We start from the raw sequence: 21942 nt of genomic DNA, 5'->3' as shown, positions 1-21942 counted from the left end.
CACCCAGTCAACCTGCAAATTAATCCTTAAGGACTCCCCAAGACCCTTGGCATCTTTGATTTTTGAAACTTCTCCCTGTTTAGACTGTCCGTCCTGAGGATAATTCCTCCCCTGCCCCGGGGAAGGTTAATCCTGCTCCCTCTGTGGGCGGGCAGTACCGACACTTTGGGGGTCCAGGTGGGTGAATGGAGATCTTTAAACCTCCGTGTCCGGCCCGATGTCGTGCAGGAGACTCCCCTTCCCACCAGTCCCGTTTCACCGGGGTGGGGACAGTCTGTCCGGGGAGAGAGAGGTGTATTCGGGGCTGGAGTGTCCGTTTCTCCTGCGTCCCGGGGGTGGGTGTCCGGAAGCAAAGGTGACCGCTATTTCTATCTGGGTGGAGTGTCCGTGTGTTTGGAGAGGGAGGGAGGGAGGTGCTGTCTGTCCTCAGAGGGGGAGGGCTCGGGAGGTGGAGTTACAGCCGGCCGACCGCCCGCTGGCACTGACCGGGGGAAAGCGCCCCGGCGGAGCCTCAAGTCCTGGGAGGACCGCGGAAGGTGCGGGGGACTGGGAATGGAGATTCCTGACAGGACAGAAGCCACTTGGAGTCGCGGCTCCGCTCCGACGCTTCTCCTCCTCTTCCTGACGGCCCCAGGTAGGGTTCGGACCAGGGGCACGAAGCAGGTATTAGGCTGGGGGGTGTTGGGGAGAGTAGAGGTTGCTGTGGGGGGCATGAAGGGAGAGCGGAGCACTTGTGGACGGGGTATGAAGGAATCCAGTAAAATCCGTCTCTTCAGAAATGGTGGACCCGTCCGTCTGATACAAACTCTCTTTCTCATCAAATTATGTCTCTCTTTGCCCACAACTCTGGCCTCTCTGCCCCCGTGTCCACTAAGCTCCCTGTGTCTCGGCTCCCACCAAGTCCCCCTGTTCCCCGGCTGCTCCACCTTCTGGCCCTTACTCTGCCCCCCCCCCCCCCGCCGCCCGTCTGCCCGCTTAACTACCACTCTCTCTGCCCCCTTCCCTCTCCCCCTCCACTCTCCCTCCCCTCTCCCCCACTCTCCCTCCCCCTCTCCCCTCCACTCTCCCCTCCCCTCTCCCCCTCCCCCTCTCCCCCTCCCCTCTCCCCCTCACCCTCTCCCCCTCCCCTCTCCCCTCCCCCCCTCTCCCCCCTCCCCCCCCCTCCCCCCCTCTCCCCCCCTCCCCCCCCCTCCCCCCCTCTCCCCCCCCCTCTCCCCCCCCTCTCCCCCCCCTCTCCCCCCCTCTTCCCTCCCCCCCTCTCCCCCCCCCCTCTCCCCCCCCTCTCCCTCCCCCCCTCTCCCTCCCCCCTCTCCCTCCCCCCCCTCTCCCCCCCCCCTCTCTCCCCCCCCCTCTCTCCCCCCTCTCTCCCCCCCCTCTCCCCCCCCCTCTCCCCCCCTCTCTCTCTCCCTCCCCTCCTGTTCAGAGATCTAGGTAATGTTAGAGATCTAGAAGATTATAAGGTTAACAGGAAGGAGCTTAAGAAGGAAATTAAGAGAGCCAGAAGGGGCCATGAGAAGGTCTTGGTGGGCAGGATTAAGGAAAACCCCAAGGCATTCTACAAGTATGTGAAGAGCAAGAGGATAAGACTTGAAAGAATAGGACCAACCAAGTGTGACAGTGGGAAAGTGTGTATGGAATCGGAGGACATAGCAGAGGCACTTAATGAATACTTCAGTATTCACTATGGAAAAGGATCTTGGTAATGGTGGTGATGACTGAAAAGCTTAAGCATGTAGATATTAAGAAAGAAGATGAGCTGGAGCTTTTGGAAAGCATCAAGTTGGATAAGTCACGGATGGGATGTACCATAGGCTACTGTGAGAGCTGAGGGAGGAGATTGCTGAGCCTCTGGCAATGATCTTTGCATCATCAATGAGGACAGGAGAGGTTCTGGAGGATTTGAGGGTTGTGAATGTTGTTCCTTTATTCAAGAAAGGGAGTAGAGACAGCCCAGGAAATTATAGACCACTGAGTCTTACCTCAGTGGTTGGTAAGTTGATGGAGAAGATCTTGAGAGGCAGGATTTATGAACATTTGGAGAGGTATAATATGATTAGAAATAGTCCGCATGGCTTTGTCAAGAAACCTTCCTGAACACACCTAACAAACTCCACCCCATCTAAACCCCTTGCTGTAGGAAGATGCCAATCAATATTTGGGAAATTAAAATCTCCCACCACGACAACCCTGTTATTATTATACCATTCCAGGATCTGTTTCCCTATCTGCTCCTCGATATCCCTGTTACTATTGGGCAGCCTATAAAAAACACCCAGTAAAGTTATTGACTCCTTCCTGTTCCTAACCTCCACCCACACAGACGCCTAGAAACAATCCCTCCATGGCGTTCACCTTTTCTGTAGCCGTGACACTATCTCTGATCAACAGTGCCACGCCCCCACCTCTTTTGCCTCCCTCCCTGTTCTTTCTGAATCATCTAAAACCCGGCACTTGAAGTAACCATTCCTGTCCCTGGCCACCACATCATATCTCCAAGTACTGATGTTGCCTAGATTGAAGATCATACCTTATGAGAATAGGTTGAGTGAACTTGGCTTTTTCTCCCCCCATCACTAGTCTTTCTGATAAGAAGTACAGCCTATCCAATCTCTCCCCAATGGTAAAGTCTTTCCCATAACAAGCACTGGCTCTTCAATTTCTTTCCATGACGAGACTTCACCCCATAACAATGCCTATCTGTCCCCTCTCTCCCAATCATTAAAGTCCTCCCCATTATATGCCTAGCCTGTCCAATCACTCCCCATGACAAAAGCCCTCCCTATTGCAAGCCCACCCTGTTGAATCTCTCCTATCACTGGTTCTCCATATAACAAGCCCGGCCTGAAAAATCACTACCCATCACTAAAGTCCTTGCAATAACAAGCAGAGCCTGTCCAATCTCTCCCCTTCACTGCTGTCCTTCCCATAAGAAGCCCAGCCCATCACTAAATCCCCCATAAGCCCAGCCTCTCCAATCTCTCTCCATCACGAAAGTCCAGCCCATAACAACTCCAGCTTGTCCCCTCTCTTCCCATCACTAAAGACCTCACCTTAATAAGCCCATCCTCTCCAATCTCTCTCCATCATGAAAGATCAGCCCTTAACAACTCCAGCCTGTCCCCACTCTCCACACCACTAAAGTGCTCCCCTTAACAATCCCAGCCTGACCAATTACTCCCTGTCACTAAAGTCCTTCCATAACTAGCCTGGCCTCTCCAATCTCTCCACATCACCAAAGTCCTGCCTACAAAAAGCCCAGCCTCTCCAATCTCTCCCCGTTACTAGCATCCTCTCGAAACCAAGTCCAGCCTGTCCAATTCTCCCCATCACTAAACTCCTTACCATAACAAACAGCCTGACCAATCTCTCCCCATTAGTGAAGTCCTTCACATACCAAGCCCAACTTCCCATCACAAATATCCTCCCCATTACTAGTCCAGCCCGAGCAAAATCTCACCATCACCAGAGTCCTTTCCATAACCAGCCCAGCCTGACCAACCTCTCCCCATCAGTAAAGTTGTCCAGAACAGACAATAGATGTTTAAGGGGATGCTGAGGGGGAACCCCTTCACTCAGAATGAGTTGTGAGTGTGGAACAAGTTGTAAATGGAAATGATGGATGCAGGTTTGATTGCCGCACTTTAATTCAAGTTCATGTTTAATTATCACTCAACCATACATTGATACCCATGAATACAGCCAAATGAAGCACAACTCCTGCAGGGCCAAAGTGCATAAGTTGTTACCAACAGTCACACACAGCTAAGGCACACAGCATATATAAGATTGCAGTATACAGTCACAAAAAATATATATCATAGCCCAGGTCCCTGAGTCGTGTTCTGTCGATTGTTGCTGCCTGGATGTTATTAGCAAGAACAAGCCCGCAGCAGTCCGCAAACAAACGCAACCCAGCTTGTCTTTCACTGAGCAAACACTGGAGGGCAGCACCAGTGGGAGGGGCCAGAAGAAATTAAGAAACATTTGCATAAGTACATGGATGGGAAGGGTATGGAGGGCTATGTTCAGGTGATGAGGTACAAACGTGTAGAATAACTCTTTGGAATGGACTAAATTTGTCAAAGGCATGTTCATGTGCTTTGTGACACTATAGCATTCTGTACCCTCAGACTCAGATTGCTGCACCGGTGGCAAATCTTTCCCACTGGGTCACTGTCCTTGAGGCTGAGAGTATTCACGGCTTCTGGCCTCATCAAGGATGAACTTTATTCACTATATACATTTACATGTGTCAGGAGTTTGCGGTGGTCTGATGGTCAGGATGAGTCATGCAACAAAAACAACATTCAACAGTTATAAAGAATTAAATTAAACATATAGTTTATGTGCATAAATACATAAACACCACATACAGTGCCCATAAAAAAAATTCAGCCCTTTAATATGACACATCAAATCATCACTGGTGCGGCCAACTGGGTTTAGAAGTCACATAATTAGTGAAATGGAGATCACCTGTGTGCAGTCAAGGTGTTTCAATTGATTGTAGTAAAAATACACCTGAATCTGGAAGGTCCAACTACTGGTGAGTCAGTATCCTGGGAAAAACTACACCATGAAGACAAAAGAACATTCCAAGCAACTCCACAAAAAGGTTTTTGAAAAGCACAAGTCAGGAGATGGATACAAGAAAATTTCTAAGTCACTGAATATCCCTTGGAGTACAGTTGTCAATCATCAAGAAATGGAAAGAATATGGCACAGCTGTAAATCTGCCTAGAGCAGGCCATCCTCAAAAACTGAGTGACCGTGCGAGAAGGGGACGAGTGAGAGAGGCCACCAAGAGACCCATGACAACTCTGGAGGAGTTACAAGTTTCATTATCTGAGATGAGAGAGACTGCACATACAACAACTGTTGCCCGGGTGCTTCACCAATCACAGCTTTATGTGAGAGTGGCAAAGAGGGAAGCCACTATTGGAAAAAACTCACATGAAATCTCAGCTGGAGTTTGCCAGAAGGCACATGGGAGACTGAAGTCAGCTGGAAGAAGGTTCTATGGTCTGATGAAACCAAAAATGATTTTTCTGGCCATCAGATTACATGCTTTGTTTGGTGTAAGCCAAACACTGCACATCATCAAAAACACACCATCCCTGTCATGAAACACGGTGATGGCTGCATTATGCTGTGGGGATGCTTCACTGCAGCAGGACCTGGAAGGCTTGTGAAGGTGGAGGGTAAAATGAATGCAGCAAAATACAGGGAAATCCTGGAGGAAAACCTGGTGCAGTCTGCAAGAGAACTGTGACTTTGGAGAAGATTTGTTTTCCAGCAAGACAATGATCCATAGCAAAAAGCCAAAGCTACACAGGAATGGCTTAAAAAGAACAAAATTAATGTCCTGGGGTGGCCAAGTCAGAGTCTAGACCTCAATCCAATTGAGAATTTGTGACTGGACTTGAAAAGGGCTGTTAACTCATGATCCCCATGCAATCTGAATGAGCTTCTGCAGTTTTGTAAAGAATGGGGAAAAATTGCAGTATCTGGATGTGCAAAGCTGATAGAGACCTATCCACACAGACTCAAGGCTGTAATTGCTGCCAAAGGTGCATCTACTAAATACTGACTTGAAAGGAGTGAATACTGTACTTATGCAATCAATTATTTTGTATTTTAAATTTGTAACTAATTTAGAACACTCTGTAGAGATATTTTTTCACTTTGACAAGAAAGAGTCAAAAAAGCCAAATTAAATCCAGAGTGATTCAGTGTTGTTAAAACAGTAAAACATGAAAACCTCCAGGGGTTTGTCTTTACAATATAAACAGCTTTATAAAACATGGTTTAAAATGCTTGCAGTGCAGTAATGGGATAACTAATAGAGGGGGTGGGGGTGTAATTAAAATGGTTGATCAGATTAACTGGGGAAAGAAACTTTTAAGATGGTGTAAAGTTTTTGTTGTAATAACCTGATAGCACTTTGCAGAAGGGAGCTTTTGGAAAAGGCAGTTTGCAGGGTGGGTAGTGTCCACAGTGACTTTTCCTGCCCACTTCTTTCTCAGACACATACAAGCCTTGCAGTGATGGTAGACTGCAGCCGATGACCTTTTCAACTGACCTGACTGTAGTTTGTATACATTGTGAGAGGATGCTGCACCCAACCAGATGGTAATGGCTGATGTGAGGATACTGTCTGTGACGCCAGTGTAGAATCACACCAGGATGTTGTGGGGAAGATGGAATCAGTAACCAGACGGTAATGTCTGATGTGAGGATGCCAGTGTAGAATCACACCAGGATGTTGTGGGGAAGATGGAATCAGTAACCAGACGGTAATGTCTGATGTGAGGATGCCAGTGTAGAATCACACCAGGATGTTGTGGGGAAGATGGAATCAGTAACCAGACGGTAATGGCTGATGTGAGGATGCCAGTGTAGAATGACACCAGGATGTTGTGGGGAAGATGGAATCAGTAACCAGACGGTAATGGCTGATGTGAGGATGCCAGTGTAGAATGACACCAGGATGTTGTGGGGAAGATGGAATCAGTAACCAGACGGTAATGTCTGATGTGAGGATGCCAGTGTAGAATCACACCAGGATGTTGTGGGGAAGATGGAATCAGTAACCAGACGGTAATGGCTGATGTGAGGATGCCAGTGTAGAATCACACCAGGATGTTGTGGGGAAGATGGAATCAGTAACCAGACGGTAATGGCTGATGTGAGGATGCCAGTGTAGAATGACACCAGGATGTTGTGGGAAGATGGAATCAGTAACCAGACGGTAATGTCTGATGTGAGGATGCCAGTGTAGAATCACACCAGGATGTTGTGGGGAAGATGGAATCAGTAACCAGACGGTAATGTCTGATGTGAGGATGCCAGTGTAGAATCACACCAGGATGTTGTGGGGAAGATGGAATCAGTAACCAGACGGTAATGTCTGATGTGAGGATGCCAGTGTAGAATGACACCAGGATGTTGTGGGGAAGATGGAATCAGTAGCCAGACGGTAATGGCTGATGTGAGGATGCCAGTGTAGAATGACACCAGGATGTTGTGGGGAAGATGGAATCAGTAACCAGACGGTAATGGCTGATGTGAGGACGCCAGTGTAGAATGACACCAGGATGTTGTGGGGAAGATGGAATCAGTAGCCAGACGGTAATGGCTGATGTGAGGATGCCAGTGTAGAATGACACCAGGATGTTGTGGGGAAGATGGAATCAGTAACCAGACGGTAATGGCTGATGTGAGGACGCCAGTGTAGAATGACACCAGGATGTTGTGGGGAAGATGGAATCAGTAACCAGACGGTAATGTTTGATGTGAGGACGCCAGTGTAGAATCACACCAGGATGTTGTGGGGAAGATGGAATCAGTAACCAGACGGTAATGTTTGATGTGAGGATGCCAGTGTAGAATCACACCAGGATGTTGTGGGGAAGATGGAATCAGTAACCAGACGGTAATGTCTGATGTGAGGATGCCAGTGTAGAATGACACCAGGATGTTGTGGGGAAGATGGAATCAGTAACCAGACGGTAATGTCTGATGTGAGGATGCCAGTGTAGAATGACACCAGGATGTTGTGGGGAAGATGGAATCAGTAACCAGACGGTAATGTCTGATGTGAGGACGCCAGTGTAGAATGACACCAGGATGTTGTGGGGAAGATGGAATCAGTAGCCAGACGGTAATGTCTGATGTGAGGATGCCAGTGTAGAATCACACCAGGATGTTGTGGGGAAGATGGAATCAGTAACCAGACGGTAATGTCTGATGTGAGGACGCCAGTGTAGAATCACACCAGGATGTTGTGGGGAAGATGGAATCAGTAACCAGACGGTAATGTCTGATGTGAGGATGCCAGTGTAGAATCACACCAGGATGTTGTGGGGAAGATGGAATCAGTAACCAGACGGTAATGGCTGATGTGAGGATGCCAGTGTAGAATGACACCAGGATGTTGTGGGGAAGATGGAATCAGTAGCCAGACGGTAATGGCTGATGTGAGGATACTGTCTGTGACGCCAGTGTAGAATCACACCAGGATGTTGTGGGGAAGATGGAATCAGTAGCCAGACGGTAATGGCTGATGTGAGGATACTGTCTGTGACGCCAGTGTAGAATCACACCAGGATGTTGTGGGGAAGATGGAATCAGTAGCCAGACGGTAATGGCTGATGTGAGGATGCCAGTGTAGAATCACACCAGGATGTTGTGGGGAAGATGGAATCAGTAACCAGACGGTAATGGCTGATGTGAGGATGCCAGTGTAGAATCACACCAGGATGTTGTGGGGAAGATGGTGTGTACTCTGTACTGAATAACCTCTCTGTTGTCAGTTTGTTGTAAGGAGGGAACTCACCCACAGGCGGAGGAACTACTGCTGAAGACACTCTTCACCGGCTACAACAAGTTATCCCGACCCGTGGCCAACTCTTCTGACACTGTCTTCGTCCACCTGGGACTGTCCATTGCCCAACTGGTAGATGTGGTATGTGGATGAAATGAGAGGAACTAGAGGTGGTGGGAAGGGTTGGAATGATCAAGAGCGTGCACACTTCAGAGTCTTGCTCTGTACCTGTGTGTGTTGTAGGGGTGGAAAGGTGACAGATACAGTCTGCAGGCCATTTGCTCCATCAACATAACCCCACTATATATATATATATATATATATATAAAATGTCTGATATGGGGGGGCATAATTTTAAGGTGACTGGAGGAAAATACAGTGGGGATTGTCGGAGATTTTTTACACACAGTGGTGGGTGTGTGGAACACGTTGCCAGGGATGGTGGTAGAGGCAGATACTTCGAAGCATTTAAGAAACTTTTAGATAGGCAAATGGATGATAGAAAAAGAGAAGGCTATTTAGGAAGGAAAGGTTAGATTGATCTTTGAGTATGTCATATTGTGGGCTGAAGACCCTGTACTGTACTGTTCTATATTCATTGCAGTTGTTACTTAGTTTGTTGTGGCTAGGTACATGGATGGGAGGGGTATGGGGTCTATGGTCCGGGTGTGGGTCGATGGGACCAGGGAGAAGTTTGGATAAGTACACGGATGGGAGGGGTATGGGGTCTATGGTCCAGGTGTGGGTCGATGGTACCAGGGTGAAGTTTGGATGTACATGGATGGGAGGGGTATGGGGTCTATGGTCCGGGTGTGGGTCGATGGGACCAGGGAGAAGTTTGGTTAGGTACATGGATGGGAGGGGTATGGGGTCTATGGTCTGGGTGTGGGTCGATGGGACCATGGAGAAGTTTGGATAGGTACATGGATGGGAGGGGTATGGGGTCTATGGTCCGGGTGTGGGTCGATGGGATCAGGGAGAAGTTTGGATAGGTACATGGATGGGAGGGGTATGGGGTCTATGGTCCGGGTGTGGGTCGATGGGATCAGGGAGAAGTTTGGATAGGTACATGGATGGGAGGGGTATGGGGTCTATGGTCTGGGTGTGGTTCAATGGGACCAGGGAGAAGTTTGGATAGGTACATGGATGGGAGGGGTATGGAGTCTATGGTCTGGGTGTGGGTCAATGGGACCAGGGTGAAGTTTGGATAGGTACATGGATGGGGGGGTATGGGGTCTATGGTCCGGATGTGGGTCGATGGGACCAGGGAGAAGTTTGGATAGGTACATGGATGGGAGGGGTATGGGGTCTATGGTCCGGATGTGGGTCGATGGGACCAGGGAGAAGTTTGGATAGGTACATGGATGGGAGGGGTATGGGGTCTATGGTCTGGGTGTGGGTCGATGGGACCATGGAGAAGTTTGGATAGGTACATGGATGGGAGGGGTATGGGGTCTATGGTCCGGGTGTGGGTCGATGGGACCAGGGAGAAGTTTGGATGTACATGGATGGGAGGGGTATGGGGTCTATGGTCCGGGTGTGGGTCGATGGGACCAGGGAGAAGTTTGGATGTACATGGATGGGAGGGGTATGGGGTCTATGGTCCGGGTGTGGGTCGATGGGACGAGGGAGAAGTTTGGATGTACATGGATGGGAGGGGTATGGGGTCTATGGTCCGGGTGTGGGTCGATGGGACCAGGGAGAAGTTTGGATAGGTACACGGATGGGAGGGGTATGGGGTCTATGGTCTGGGTGTGGGTCGATGGGACCAGGGAGAAGTTTGGATGTACATGGATGGGAGGGGTATGGGGTCTATGGTCCAGGTGTGGGTCGATGGGACCAGGGAGAAGTTTGGATAAGTACATGGATGGGAGGGGTATGGGGTCTATGGTCTGGGTGTGGGTCGATGGGACCAGGGAGAAGTTTGGATGTACATGGATGGGAGGGGTATGGGGTCTATGGTCCGGGTGTGGGCCGATGGGACCAGGGAGAAGTTTGGATAGGTACATGGATGGGAGGGGTATGGGGTCTATGGTCCGGGTGTGGGTCGATGGGACCAGGGAGAAGTTTGGATTTACATGTATGGGAGGGGTATGGGGTCTATGGTCCAGGTGTGGGTCGATGGGACCAGGGAGAAGTTTGGATGTACATGTATGGGAGGGGTATGGGGTCTATGGTCTGGGTGTGGGTCGATGAGACTGGGCAGTATAATAGTTCGGCATGGACTAGATGGGCCAAAGGGCCTATTTCTGTGCTGTAGTGATCTATGACTCTGATCTCCCATTGATGTTGGTCAGTGATATTTACAGAAAGTCCCCCTTGTGAATCAGGGACTCCACCCTCTTGTGAAATCGAGGTAGAGGCCCGCCCTGGGTGTAGATCGTGGAGTTTTGATCTGACTCCCATGCCAACCTGGAGAGTGAGAGATGCAGAGTGTGACTGGGGGAGCACTGTTCACATGATGCCAGTGTCCGTCTGATGTGCCCCTGGCCATCCTGCTAACGGGACGTAAACAATCGGTGACCATTCTGGGGCAGCTGGATGAGGGGAGTCCCAGCCAACAGTGAGATGAGACGCCGGGTCACACAGTTCTGAGTTAAGTTGGGTAACTCATTGTGTGAAGGTAGCTGTGGTTACATCACTGGAGTGCCTGCACCCTGGCGAAGGTGGGGATCGGGTTGTATTCTGGGGAGGGTCGGGGGCTGATTCAGAAAAGATCAAGAAGGCTGTCCTGGGGGTGGTCAGGGTGGGGGGTGTATGTATAGATGTTCAGAAGGCATTCTGGGTAGGGTTAGAGGTGAGGTATTCCAGGTAGGGTTAGAGGGTGGACTGGTGAGGCATTCCAGGTAGGGTTAGAGGGTGGGCTGGAGGTGAGGTATTCCAGGTAGGGTTAGAGGGTGGGAGGTGAGGCATTCCAGGTAGGGTTAGAGGGTGGGCTGGAGGTGAGGCATTCCAGGTAGGGTTAGAGGGTGGGCTGGAGGTGAGGCATTCCAGGTAGGGTTAGAGGGTGGGAGGTGAGGCATTCCAGGTAGGGTTAGAGGGTGGGCTGGAGGTGAGGCATTCCAGGTAGGGTTAGAGGGTGGGCTGGAGGTGAGGCATTCCAGGTAGGGTTAGAGGGTGGGAGGTGAGGCATTCCAGGTAGGGTTAGAGGGTGGGCTGGAGGTGAGGCATTCCAGGTAGGGTTAGAGGGTGGGCTGGAGGTGAGGCATTCTAGGTAGGGTTAGAGGGTGGACTGGTTAGGTGAGGCATTCCAGGTAGGGTTAGAGGGTGGACTGGTGAGGTGAGGCATTCCAGGTAGGGTTAGAGGGTGGGAGGTGAGGTATTCCAGGTAGGGTTAGAGGGTGGGTGGATGAGGTATTCCAGGTAGGGTTAGAGGGTGGGTGGGTGAGGCATTCCAGGTAGGGTCAGAGGTTGGGTGGGTGAGGCATTCCAGGTAGGGTCAGAGGGTGGGCTGGAGGTGAGGTATTCCAGGTAGGGTTAGAGGGTGGGAGGTGAGGCATTCCAGGTAGGGTTAGAGGGTGGGCTGGAGGTGAGGCATTCCAGGTAGGGTTAGAGGGTGGGCTGGAGGTGAGGCATTCCAGGTAGGGTTAGAGGGTGGGAGGTGAGGCATTCCAGGTAGGGTTAGAGGGTGGGCTGGAGGTGAGGCATTCCAGGTAGGGTTAGAGGGTGGGCTGGAGGTGAGGCATTCCAGGTAGGGTTAGAGGGTGGGAGGTGAGGCATTCCAGGTAGGGTTAGAGGGTGGGCTGGAGGTGAGGCATTCCAGGTAGGGTTAGAGGGTGGGCTGGAGGTGAGGCATTCTAGGTAGGGTTAGAGGGTGGACTGGTTAGGTGAGGCATTCCAGGTAGGGTTAGAGGGTGGACTGGTGAGGTGAGGCATTCCAGGTAGGGTTAGAGGGTGGGAGGTGAGGTATTCCAGGTAGGGTTAGAGGGTGGGTGGATGAGGTATTCCAGGTAGGGTTAGAGGGTGGGTGGGTGAGGCATTCCAGGTAGGGTCAGAGGTTGGGTGGGTGAGGCATTCCAGGTAGGGTCAGAGGGTGGGTGGGAGGTGAGGTATTCCAGGTAGGGTTAGAGGGTGGGTGGGAGGTGAGGCATTCCAGGTAGGGTCAGAGGGTGGGTGGGTGAGGCATTCCAGGTAGGGTCAGAGGGTGGGTGGGAGGTGAGGTATTCCAGTTAGGGTCAGAGGGTGGGTGGGAGGTGAGGCATTCCAGGTAGGGTCAGAGGGTGGACTGGTGAGGTGAGGCATTCCAGGTAGGGTTAGAGGGTGGGAGGTGAGGTATTCCAGGTAGGGTTAGAGGGTGGACTGGTGAGGAGAGGCATTCCAGGTAGGGTTAGAGGGTGGACTGGTGAGGTGAGGTATTCCAGGTAGGGTTAGAGGGTGGGTGGGTGAGGCATTCCAGGTAGGGTTAGAGGGTGGGTGGGTGAGGCATTCCAGGTAGGGTCAGAGGGTGGGTGGGAGGTGAGGTATTCCAGTTAGGGTCAGAGGGTGGGTGGGAGGTGAGGCATTCCAGGTAGGGTCAGAGGGTGGACTGGTGAGGTGAGGCATTCCAGGTAGGGTTAGAGGGTGGGAGGTGAGGTATTCCAGGTAGGGTTAGAGGGTGGACTGGTGAGGTGAGGCATTCCAGGTAGGGTTAGAGGGTGGACTGGTGAGGTGAGGTATTCCAGGTAGGGTTAGAGGGTGGACTGGTGAGGTGAGGCATTCCAGGTAGGGTTAGAGGGTGGACTGGTGAGGTGAGGTATTCCAGGTAGGGTTAGAGGGTGGGTGGGTGAGGCATTCCAGGTAGGGTTAGAGGGTGGGTGGGTGAGGCATTCCAGGTAGGGTTAGAGGGTGGGTGGGTGAGGCATTCCAGGTAGGGTTAGAGGGTGGGAGGTGAGGTATTCCAGGTAGGGTTAGAGGGTGGACTGGTGAGGTGAGGCATTCCAGGTAGGGTTAGAGGGTGGACTGGTGAGGTGAGGTATTCCAGGTAGGGTTAGAGGGTGGGTGGGTGAGGCATTCCAGGTAGGGTCAGAGGTTGGGTGGGTGAGGCATTCCAGGTAGGGTCAGAGGGTTGGTGGAGGTGAGGCATTCCAGGTAGGATCAGAGGGTGGGTGGGAGGTGAGGTATTCCAGGTAGGGTTAGAGGGTGGGTGGGAGGTGAGGTATTCCAGGTAGGGTCAGAGGGTGGGTGGGTGAGGCATTCCAGGTAGGGTCAGAGGGTGGGAGGTGAGGCATTCCAGGTAGGGTCAGAGGGTGGGAGGTGAGGCATTCCAGGTAGGGTCAGAGGGTGGGTGGGTGAGGCATTCCAGGTAGGGTCAGAGGGTGGGTGGGAGGTGAGGTATTCCAGGTAGGGTCAGAGGGTGGGTGGATGAGGCATTCCAGGTAGGGTCAGAGGGTGGGTGGGAGGTGAGGCATTCCAGGTAGGGTCAGAGGGTGGGTGGGTGAGGCATTCCAGGTAGGGTCAGAGGGTGGGTGGGGGAGGTATTCCAGGTAGGGTCAGAGGGTGGGTGGGTGAGGCATTCCAGGTAGGGTCAGAGGGTGGGTGGGGGAGGCATTCCAGGTAGGGTCAGAGGGTGGGTGGGGGAGGTATTCCAGGTAGGGTCAGAGGGTGGGTGGGTGAGGCATTCCAGGTAGGGTCAGAGGGTGGGTGGGAGGTGAGGCATTCCAGGTAGGGTCAGAGGGTGGGTGGGAGGTGAGGCATTCCAGGTAGGGTCAGAGGGTGGGTGGGAGGTGAGGCATTCCAGGTAGGGTCAGAGGGTGGGTGGGTGAGGTATTCCAGGTAGGGTCAGAGGGTGGGCTGGAGGTGAGGCATTCCAGGCAGGGTCAGAGGGTGGGTGGAGGTGAGGCATTCCAGGTAGGGTCAGAGGGTGGGCTGGAGGTGAGGCATTCCAGGTAGGGTCAGAGGGTGGGCTGGAGGTGAGGCATTCCAGGTAGGGTCAGAGGGTGGGCTGGAGGTGAGGCATTCCAGGTAGGGTCCGAGGGTGGGTGGGTGTGGCATCCCAGGTAAGGTCAGAGGGTGGGCTGGAGGTGAGGCATTCCAGGTAGGGTCAGAGGGTGGGTGGGTGTGGCATTCCAGGTAGGGTCCGAGGGTGGGTGGGTGTGGCATCCCAGGTAGGGTCAGAGGGTGGGCTGGAGGTGAGGCATCCCAGGTAGGGTCAGAGGGTGGGCTGGAGGTGAGGCATCCCAGGTAGGGTCAGAGGGTGGGCTGGAGGTGAGGCATTCCATGTAGGGTCAGAGGGTGGGCTGGAGGTGAGGCATTCCAGGTAGGGTCAGAGGGTGGGTGGGAGGTGAGGCATTCCAGGTCGGGTCAGAGGGTGGGCTGGAGGTGAGGCATTCCAGGTCGGGTCAGAGGGTGGGTGGGAGCTGAGGCATTCCAGGTAGGGTCAGAGGATGGGTGGAGGTGAGGCATTCCAGGTAGGGTCAGAGGGTGGGCTGGAGGTGAGGCATTCCAGGTCGGGTCAGAGGGTGGGTGGGAGCTGAGGCATTCCAGGTAGGGTTAGAGGATGGGTGGAGGTGAGGCATTCCAGGTAGTGTTAGAGGGTGGTCTGGAGGTGAGGCATTCCAGGTAGGGTCAGAGGGTGGGCTGGAGGTGAGGCATTCCAGGTAGGGTCAGAGGGTGGGAGGTGAGGCATTCCAGGTAGGGTTAGAGGATGGGTGGAGGTGAGGCATTCCAGGTAGGGTCAGAGGGTGGGTGGGTGTGGCATTCCAGGTAGGGTTAGAGGGTGGGTGGGAGGTGAGGCATTCCAGTAAGGTTTGTAGGGTTGGGCATCCCTGAGAGTGTTGAGGGGCTGGGCGGGTATCCTGGAGTGTTGGGGGGGGGGGGTGGTTTGCTGGGTAGTGGGGGAAGGGATGCCCTGGAGAGGGACCGGGGCCCTAGAGAAACCCCGCTGACTCTGGAGTACTCTACAGTGTCTGAACCCGGTCTGTCTCCAATGGGAAATCCAGCCAGTGCAGACACTTCATAGTCTCCTATGCTCAGCTAACTCTAAAGCTGATCCCCAAAAACTGAATGAGGCAGGTCCTTCAGAGGTCAAATGCCTCACCTTCCCCCCCCAGTCACACACTGGGAGTGTCAGGGTTCGATTAAGAGCTCTGCTCTCTGCAACCTCAGCTTCAGAGTGTCAGGTAAAACTCCTCAAGTAATATTCAGTTTCATCGAGCAATGTTCCCAGAGACAATACATGTTTTATTAATTACTTCATTTCACTTTAACTTTATTTAGAGGTACAGTGCAATAACAGGCCCTTCGGCCCAATAATCCTGTGCTGTCCATTTATACCCATGTGACCAATTAATCTCCTACTCACTGGATTTTAGAAAAATGAGGGGGGGATCTCATTGAAACCTATCGAATGTTGAGTGGATATGAAAAGGATATTTCCTACAATGGTTTGTCTAGAATCAGAGGGCACAGCCTCAGAATAGAGGGATGTTCATCTGGAGCAGAGATGGGGAGGATTTTCACCAGCCAAAGGGTAGTGAATTAGTGGAATCCATTGCCAAAGACAGCTGTGAAGTTGAAGTCATTGGGTATATTAAAAGTGGAGGGTGATAGGTTCTTTGGGTGGTGAAGGGAGATGTGTCCCTACCAAAGGAGGTGCAAGGTGCTCCTTCCCTCTGCTAGCCTGCAGGTCACCCTTGGGCGAGGTGTAGCACCTGCCTCCCTCCCCCCCGATCGTGGTCACATGAAGCCATGAGAGCAGGTTGTCTGAGCATCTGGTGCGTATCACGAGTCCTGGTTATGCGACCACTGATGACAGGTAGACAAACTTTGGAGGGTATTGATAATGGCTGGGGTCACCCATCTTGTAAAGACACTGTCCAGAAGAAAGCAATGACAAACCATTTCTGTGGAAAAATTTGCCAAGAGCAATCATGGTCATGGAAAGACCATGATTGCCCACATCATACAACTCAGCATATAATGAGTGAATGATGGGTCCTTGATTGTTCAGGGTGTCAAAGGTTATGGGGAGAAGGCAGGAGAATGGGGTTGAGAGGGAAAATAAATCAGCCACGATGGAGCAGACCCAATGGGTCAAAGGGCCTAATTCTGCACCTATGTCTTTGGGTCTTATAACCTTTGGAAAGTGGGAGGAAACCTGTGCAGTCACTTGCAGAATGTACAAATTGCTTGTATCCTTTATTCAGTTTAAATTTTCCACTTGTGACAGCTTGTGTTCTCCACACAGGATGAAAAGAATCAAATGATGACGACCAACGTCTGGGTGAAGCAGGTCTGTTTTCCTCGTGGTCCTCCACCCCCTCTCGCGGTTCTGTGCCATTGACATCCTGCGTCATCTGAAGCCTGATCTGTCTGATCGATTTTTCAGGAATGGAATGATTTCAAGCTCCGCTGGGACCCCTCGGAATATGAGAACGTGACTTCAATCAGAGTTCCATCGGAGCTTCTCTGGAGACCTGACATCATCCTTTACAACAAGTGGGTGGCGAGGCGATGACATGATGTTGTTTTACAGCTGGTGTCTGTTTGCCCCTTTCTGCAGAGCGCTGACACTGGGGCTCAGTCCCGGGGGTAGCCTTGTAGTTAGTGTAACATTATTACAGACCCAGTGACCCAGATTCAACTCCCGTCGCTGTCTGTAAGGAGTTTTCTTGCTCTCCCTGCGAACGTGTGGATTTTCCTCCCACGTTCCAAAGACCTATGGGTTAGTGTTAATAAACTGTGGGTGTGCTCGGTTGGCATGTTAGTCAGTTGGTCACGTGGTGTATAGGGTGAGTTCGAAGGGCTGTCACTGTGCTGTGTCTCTAAATAAAATGAAATAAGCAGAGAGACCAGGCTAAACTTGTTACAAAAACTTGGCAAGGCCAGGACAGTGTCTATACTTTGTTAGGAGGTTGAAGAGATTTGGTATGTCAACATATGCACTCAAATGGAGAGCATTCTGACAGGCTGCATCACTGTCTGGTTTGGAGGGGCTACTGCACAGGACCAAAAGAAGCTTCAGAGGGTTGTAAATCTAGTCAGCTCCATCTTGGGCACTAGCCTACAAAATACCCAGGACATCTTCAGGGAGCGGTGTTTCAGAAAGGCAGTGTCCATTATTAGGGACCTCCAGCACCCAGGGCATGCCCTTTTCTCACTGTTACCATCAGGTAGGAGGTACAGAAGCCTGAAGGCACACACTCAGCGATTCAGGAACAGCTTCTTCCCCTCTGCCATCTGATTCCAAAACGGATATTGAAGCTTTGGACACTACCTCACTTTTTTTAAATATACAGTATTGCTGTTTTTGCACATTTTTAAATCTATTCAATATATGTAATTGATTTACTTGTTTGTTTGTTTATTTATTATTATTATTCTTATTTATTATTTTTTCTCTGCTAGATATGTATTGCATTGAACTGCTGCTGTTAAGTTAATATATTTCCCGTCTAACGTCAGTGACATTAAACCTGATTGTCAATTGTCACTCTTGCCATTTGGGCACAGCTTGGGTCTATGTTCTGAACAGTGGGCAGACAGATGGTGAAAATTTGACAAGGGTGATATCAGAGCCAAGAGGCAATAAAAACTCCACGATCCTGACCGCATTCCCTGCGATCCCGACCGCATTCCCTACATCCCAAGCGCATTCCCTGCGATCCCGACCATGTTCCCTGCGATCCCAACCGCGTTCCCCACATCCCAAATGCATTCCCTGCGATCCCAACCACGTTCCCCACATCCCAAACCCATTCCCTGCGATCCCGACCGTGTTCCCTGCGATCCCAACCGCGTTCCCCACATCCCAAACGCATTCCCTGCGATCCCGACCGCGTTCCCAACCGCGTTCCCCACATCCCGACCGCGTTCCCCGCTATCCCGACCACGTTCCCCGCGATCCCAACCGCGTTCCCCACATCCCAAACGCATTCCCTGCGATCCCGACCGCGTTCCCCACCGCGTTCCCCACATCCCGACTGCATTCCCCGCTATCCCGACCGCGTTCCCCGCTATCCCAACCGCGTTCCCCACATCCCAAACGCATTCCCTGTGATCCCGACCGCATTCCCTGCGATTCCAACCGTGTTCCCCACATCCCAAACGCATTCCCTGCGATCCCGACCACGTTCCCCACATCCCGACTGCATTCCCTGCGATCCCGACCGCGTTCCCCACATCCCAAACGCGTTCCCTGCGATCCCGACCACGTTCCCCACATCCCAAACGCGTTCCCTGCGATCCCGACCACGTTCCCCACATCCCAAACGCATTCCCTGCGATCCCGACTGCATTCCCTGCGATCCTGACCACGTTCCCCATATCCCAAACGCGTTCCCTGCGATCCCGACCACGTTCCCCACATCCCAAACGCGTTCCCTGCGATCTCGACCACGTTCCCCACATCCCAAACGCGTTCCCTGCGATCCCGACCACGTTCCCCACATCCCAAACGCGTTCCCTGCGATCCCGACCACGTTCCCCACATCCCAAACGCATTCCCTGCAATCCCGACCGCATTCCCTGCGATCCTGACCACGTTCCCCATATCCCAAACGCGTTCCCTGCGATCCCGACCACGTTCCCCACATCCCAAACGCGTTCCCTGCGATCTCGACCACGTTCCCCACATCCCAAACGCGTTCCCTGCGATCCCGACCACGTTCCCCACATCCCAAACGCCCGTTCCCTGCGATCCCGACCACGTTCCCCACATCCCAAACGCGTTCCCTGCGATCCCGACCACGTTCCCCACATCCCAAACGCGTTCCCTGCGATCTCGACCACGTTCCCCACATCCCAAACGCATTCCCTGCGATCCCGACCACGTTCCCCACATCCCAAATGCATTCCCTGTGATCCCGACCGCGTTCCCCACATCCCAAACACATTCCCTGCGATCCCGACCACGTTCCCCACATCCCAAACGCATTCCCTGTGATCCCGACCGCGTTCCCTGCGATCCCGACCACGTTCCCCACATCCCAAACGCATTCCCTGCGATCCCGACCGCATTCCCTGCGATCCTGACCACGTTCCCCATATCCCAAACGCGTTCCCTGCGATCCCGACCACGTTCCCCACATCCCAAACGCGTTCCCTGCGATCTCGACCACGTTCCCCACATCCCAAACGCGTTCCCTGCGATCCCGACCACGTTCCCCACATCCCAAACGCCCGTTCCCTGCGATCCCGACCACGTTCCCCACATCCCAAACGCGTTCCCTGCGATCCCGACCACGTTCCCCACATCCCAAACGCGTTCCCTGCGATCCCGACCACGTTCCCCACATCCCAAACGCGTTCCCTGCGATCTCGACCACGTTCCCCACATCCCAAACGCGTTCCCTGCGATCCCGACCACGTTCCCCACATCCCAAACGCCCGTTCCCTGCGATCCCGACCACGTTCCCCACATCCCAAACGCGTTCCCTGCGATCCCGATCACGTTCCCCACATCCCAAACGCGTTCCCTGCGATCCCGACCACGTTCCCCACATCCCAAATGCCCGTTCCCTGCGATCCCGACCACGTTCCCCACATCCCAAACGCGTTCCCTGCGATCCCGATCATGTTCCCCACATCCCAAACGCGTTCCCTGCGATCCCGACCACGTTCCCCACATCCCAAATGCATTCCCTGCGATCCCGACCGCGTTCCCCACATCCCAAACACATTCCCTGCGATCCCGACCACGTTCCCCACATCCCAAACGCATTCCCTGTGATCCCGACCGCGTTCCCTGCGATCCCGACCACGTTCCCCACATCCCAAACGCATTCCCTGCGATCCCGACCGCGTTCCCCACATCCCAAACGCATTCCCTGTGATCCCGACCGCGTTCCCCACATCCCAAACGCATTCCCAATCTGGAGCTGATGCAGCATAAGGAACATAACAAAAAAGCACAATAAATGTAAATAGTGGCCCCTTTATCAGATACACTGTACACATGATCAGCTAATCATGTGGCAGCAACTCAATGCATAAATGCATGCCGACATGGTCAAGAGGTTCATTTGTTGACCAAACTAAACATCAGAATGGGGAAGAAGGATAGTCTAAGTGACTTTGACTGTGGAATGTGTTATATACCCCTTGGGTTCATTTTTTCTGTGGACTGTCACTTTAAAATGTCGGGAGAATGAGACTGACTTTTGCTCTATTGGATTTCTACTGACTACAGTGTGTTTGGACTTACGCACGGACACTGCCTGTTTCTGAATTGCTATGGCAAAGAGAGGTGGAGTTATTTGATGGACAATTGATGTTATGGTTTCTCTGCAGCGTGTTTACATTTTTCCTGCAGCTTATTTCGGATATACAAGGACACACAGACACTCACAGATAGAGTCAAGATGGATTCGGTCAATGGACGACATCAGTGAGTCGGTCGCTGGTTTAAACTTTCAGGAGCCCAAAAGGGGTGAGTTGAGATTGATCCTGAGTATCGATAAATGACTCTCTCAAGTTTTCTGCAACTAGAACAAGTTTGCAGGAAGAGAAGAGAGGAGAGGAAGGTTTGGAACAGAAGAAACCTAGTGACAAAGAGATCACTGTCTGGACTCTCTCTCGAAGTAGCCCGTGAGGGTGAGTTTGTTTCCATTTGGCTACGGAAGTGTGATTGTCACTTAGTTAATCCACAGGAGTGGGTTCTCTGGTGAGGGGAAAACCTTTGTGAATACTATATGTGTGTTTACCCTTTGTCTGGGTGTGGTAGTTCACTGAAGAAAGGCACCCCTGTGGCAAATCACTGTTGGAGTTATTTCGTACGTCGTGGAACTGGATAAGTGGCTATCACGTTGTGTGTGTTGGGGAACCGTGTGGAATGTACCGGTGTGTCGACCCTTGCCTGGGTGGTGGTTCCCCTGAAGATGGTCCCCTTTGTGATAAGCTACTGTTGGTGATAATCCATACGTGGATTCTGTTTGAGTATCCTGTGGCCATCACTTTGAGATGTCCCGTAGCTGAATTCGGGTGTGGTACCACTTGTGTTGAAAGGATATTCGTTGAAGATCAATATCGGTGATACTTAGTGTGTGGAGTGGAACAACTTCGGAGATAAAACCTACTGCTGTTGTTATTTAGTATTGCTGTCGTGGAATCTGTGGAATATCGATGTAATTGCCTTCTCACAACATTCCCCTTTGGATTACAAATCTCTCTCTCCTCGGTTTGTCTGATTTGAAGTTTACTATGTTACGTACCCCATAATGGGTTAAAAGAACCAGCAGAAATGGAACACACCTGGAGACTGGTTTTGTTATTAACAAAACTCTATTAGTATCTACCAATAATAGTAAACTTCAAACCAGACAAACCGAGGATTAACAGTGTTAGGCATATATAAGCATATATATGTTTCCCAAACTCATTCAAGCTCAGGTGGTAAATGATACAGTCTTACGATGGTGAAGGAATGAAATCAGTTCAGTTCGTGATATTGAGTTGAGTAGAATCGAGGAGAGAGAGAGAGATTTGTAATCCAAAGGCGTATGTTGTGAGAAGGCAATTACATCGATATTCCACAGATTCCACGACAGCAATACAAAATAACATTAGCAGTAGGTTTTATCTTTGAAGTTGTTCCACTCCACACACACGAAGTATCACCGACAGTGATCTTCAACGAATATCCTTTCAACACAAGTGGTACCACACCCGAATTCAGCTACGGGACATCTCAAAGTGATGGC

General features: G+C 51.8%; 1 protein-coding gene across 1 annotated transcript in view; it reads left to right on the top strand.

Moving 5' to 3' along the window:
* Positions 1 to 503: 503 nt before the first annotated feature.
* Positions 504 to 21942, top strand: part of LOC140736279 (neuronal acetylcholine receptor subunit alpha-2-like) — a 28837-nt gene continuing 7398 nt past the window's right edge. Inside the window, exons 1-4 of the mRNA XM_073062234.1 lie at positions 504 to 634; positions 8316 to 8467; positions 16491 to 16535; positions 16632 to 16741. Of these exons, the coding sequence (XP_072918335.1) occupies positions 553 to 634; positions 8316 to 8467; positions 16491 to 16535; positions 16632 to 16741 (389 nt within the window). The 5' untranslated portion in view covers positions 504 to 552. The remainder of the gene's footprint in view (positions 635 to 8315; positions 8468 to 16490; positions 16536 to 16631; positions 16742 to 21942) is intronic.

The sequence above is a fragment of the Hemitrygon akajei genome, chromosome 11 (assembly GCF_048418815.1).
Source record: "Hemitrygon akajei chromosome 11, sHemAka1.3, whole genome shotgun sequence".
Taxonomy (NCBI): domain Eukaryota; kingdom Metazoa; phylum Chordata; class Chondrichthyes; order Myliobatiformes; family Dasyatidae; genus Hemitrygon; species Hemitrygon akajei.
This window is presented reverse-complemented; position numbering and strand designations above follow the sequence as displayed.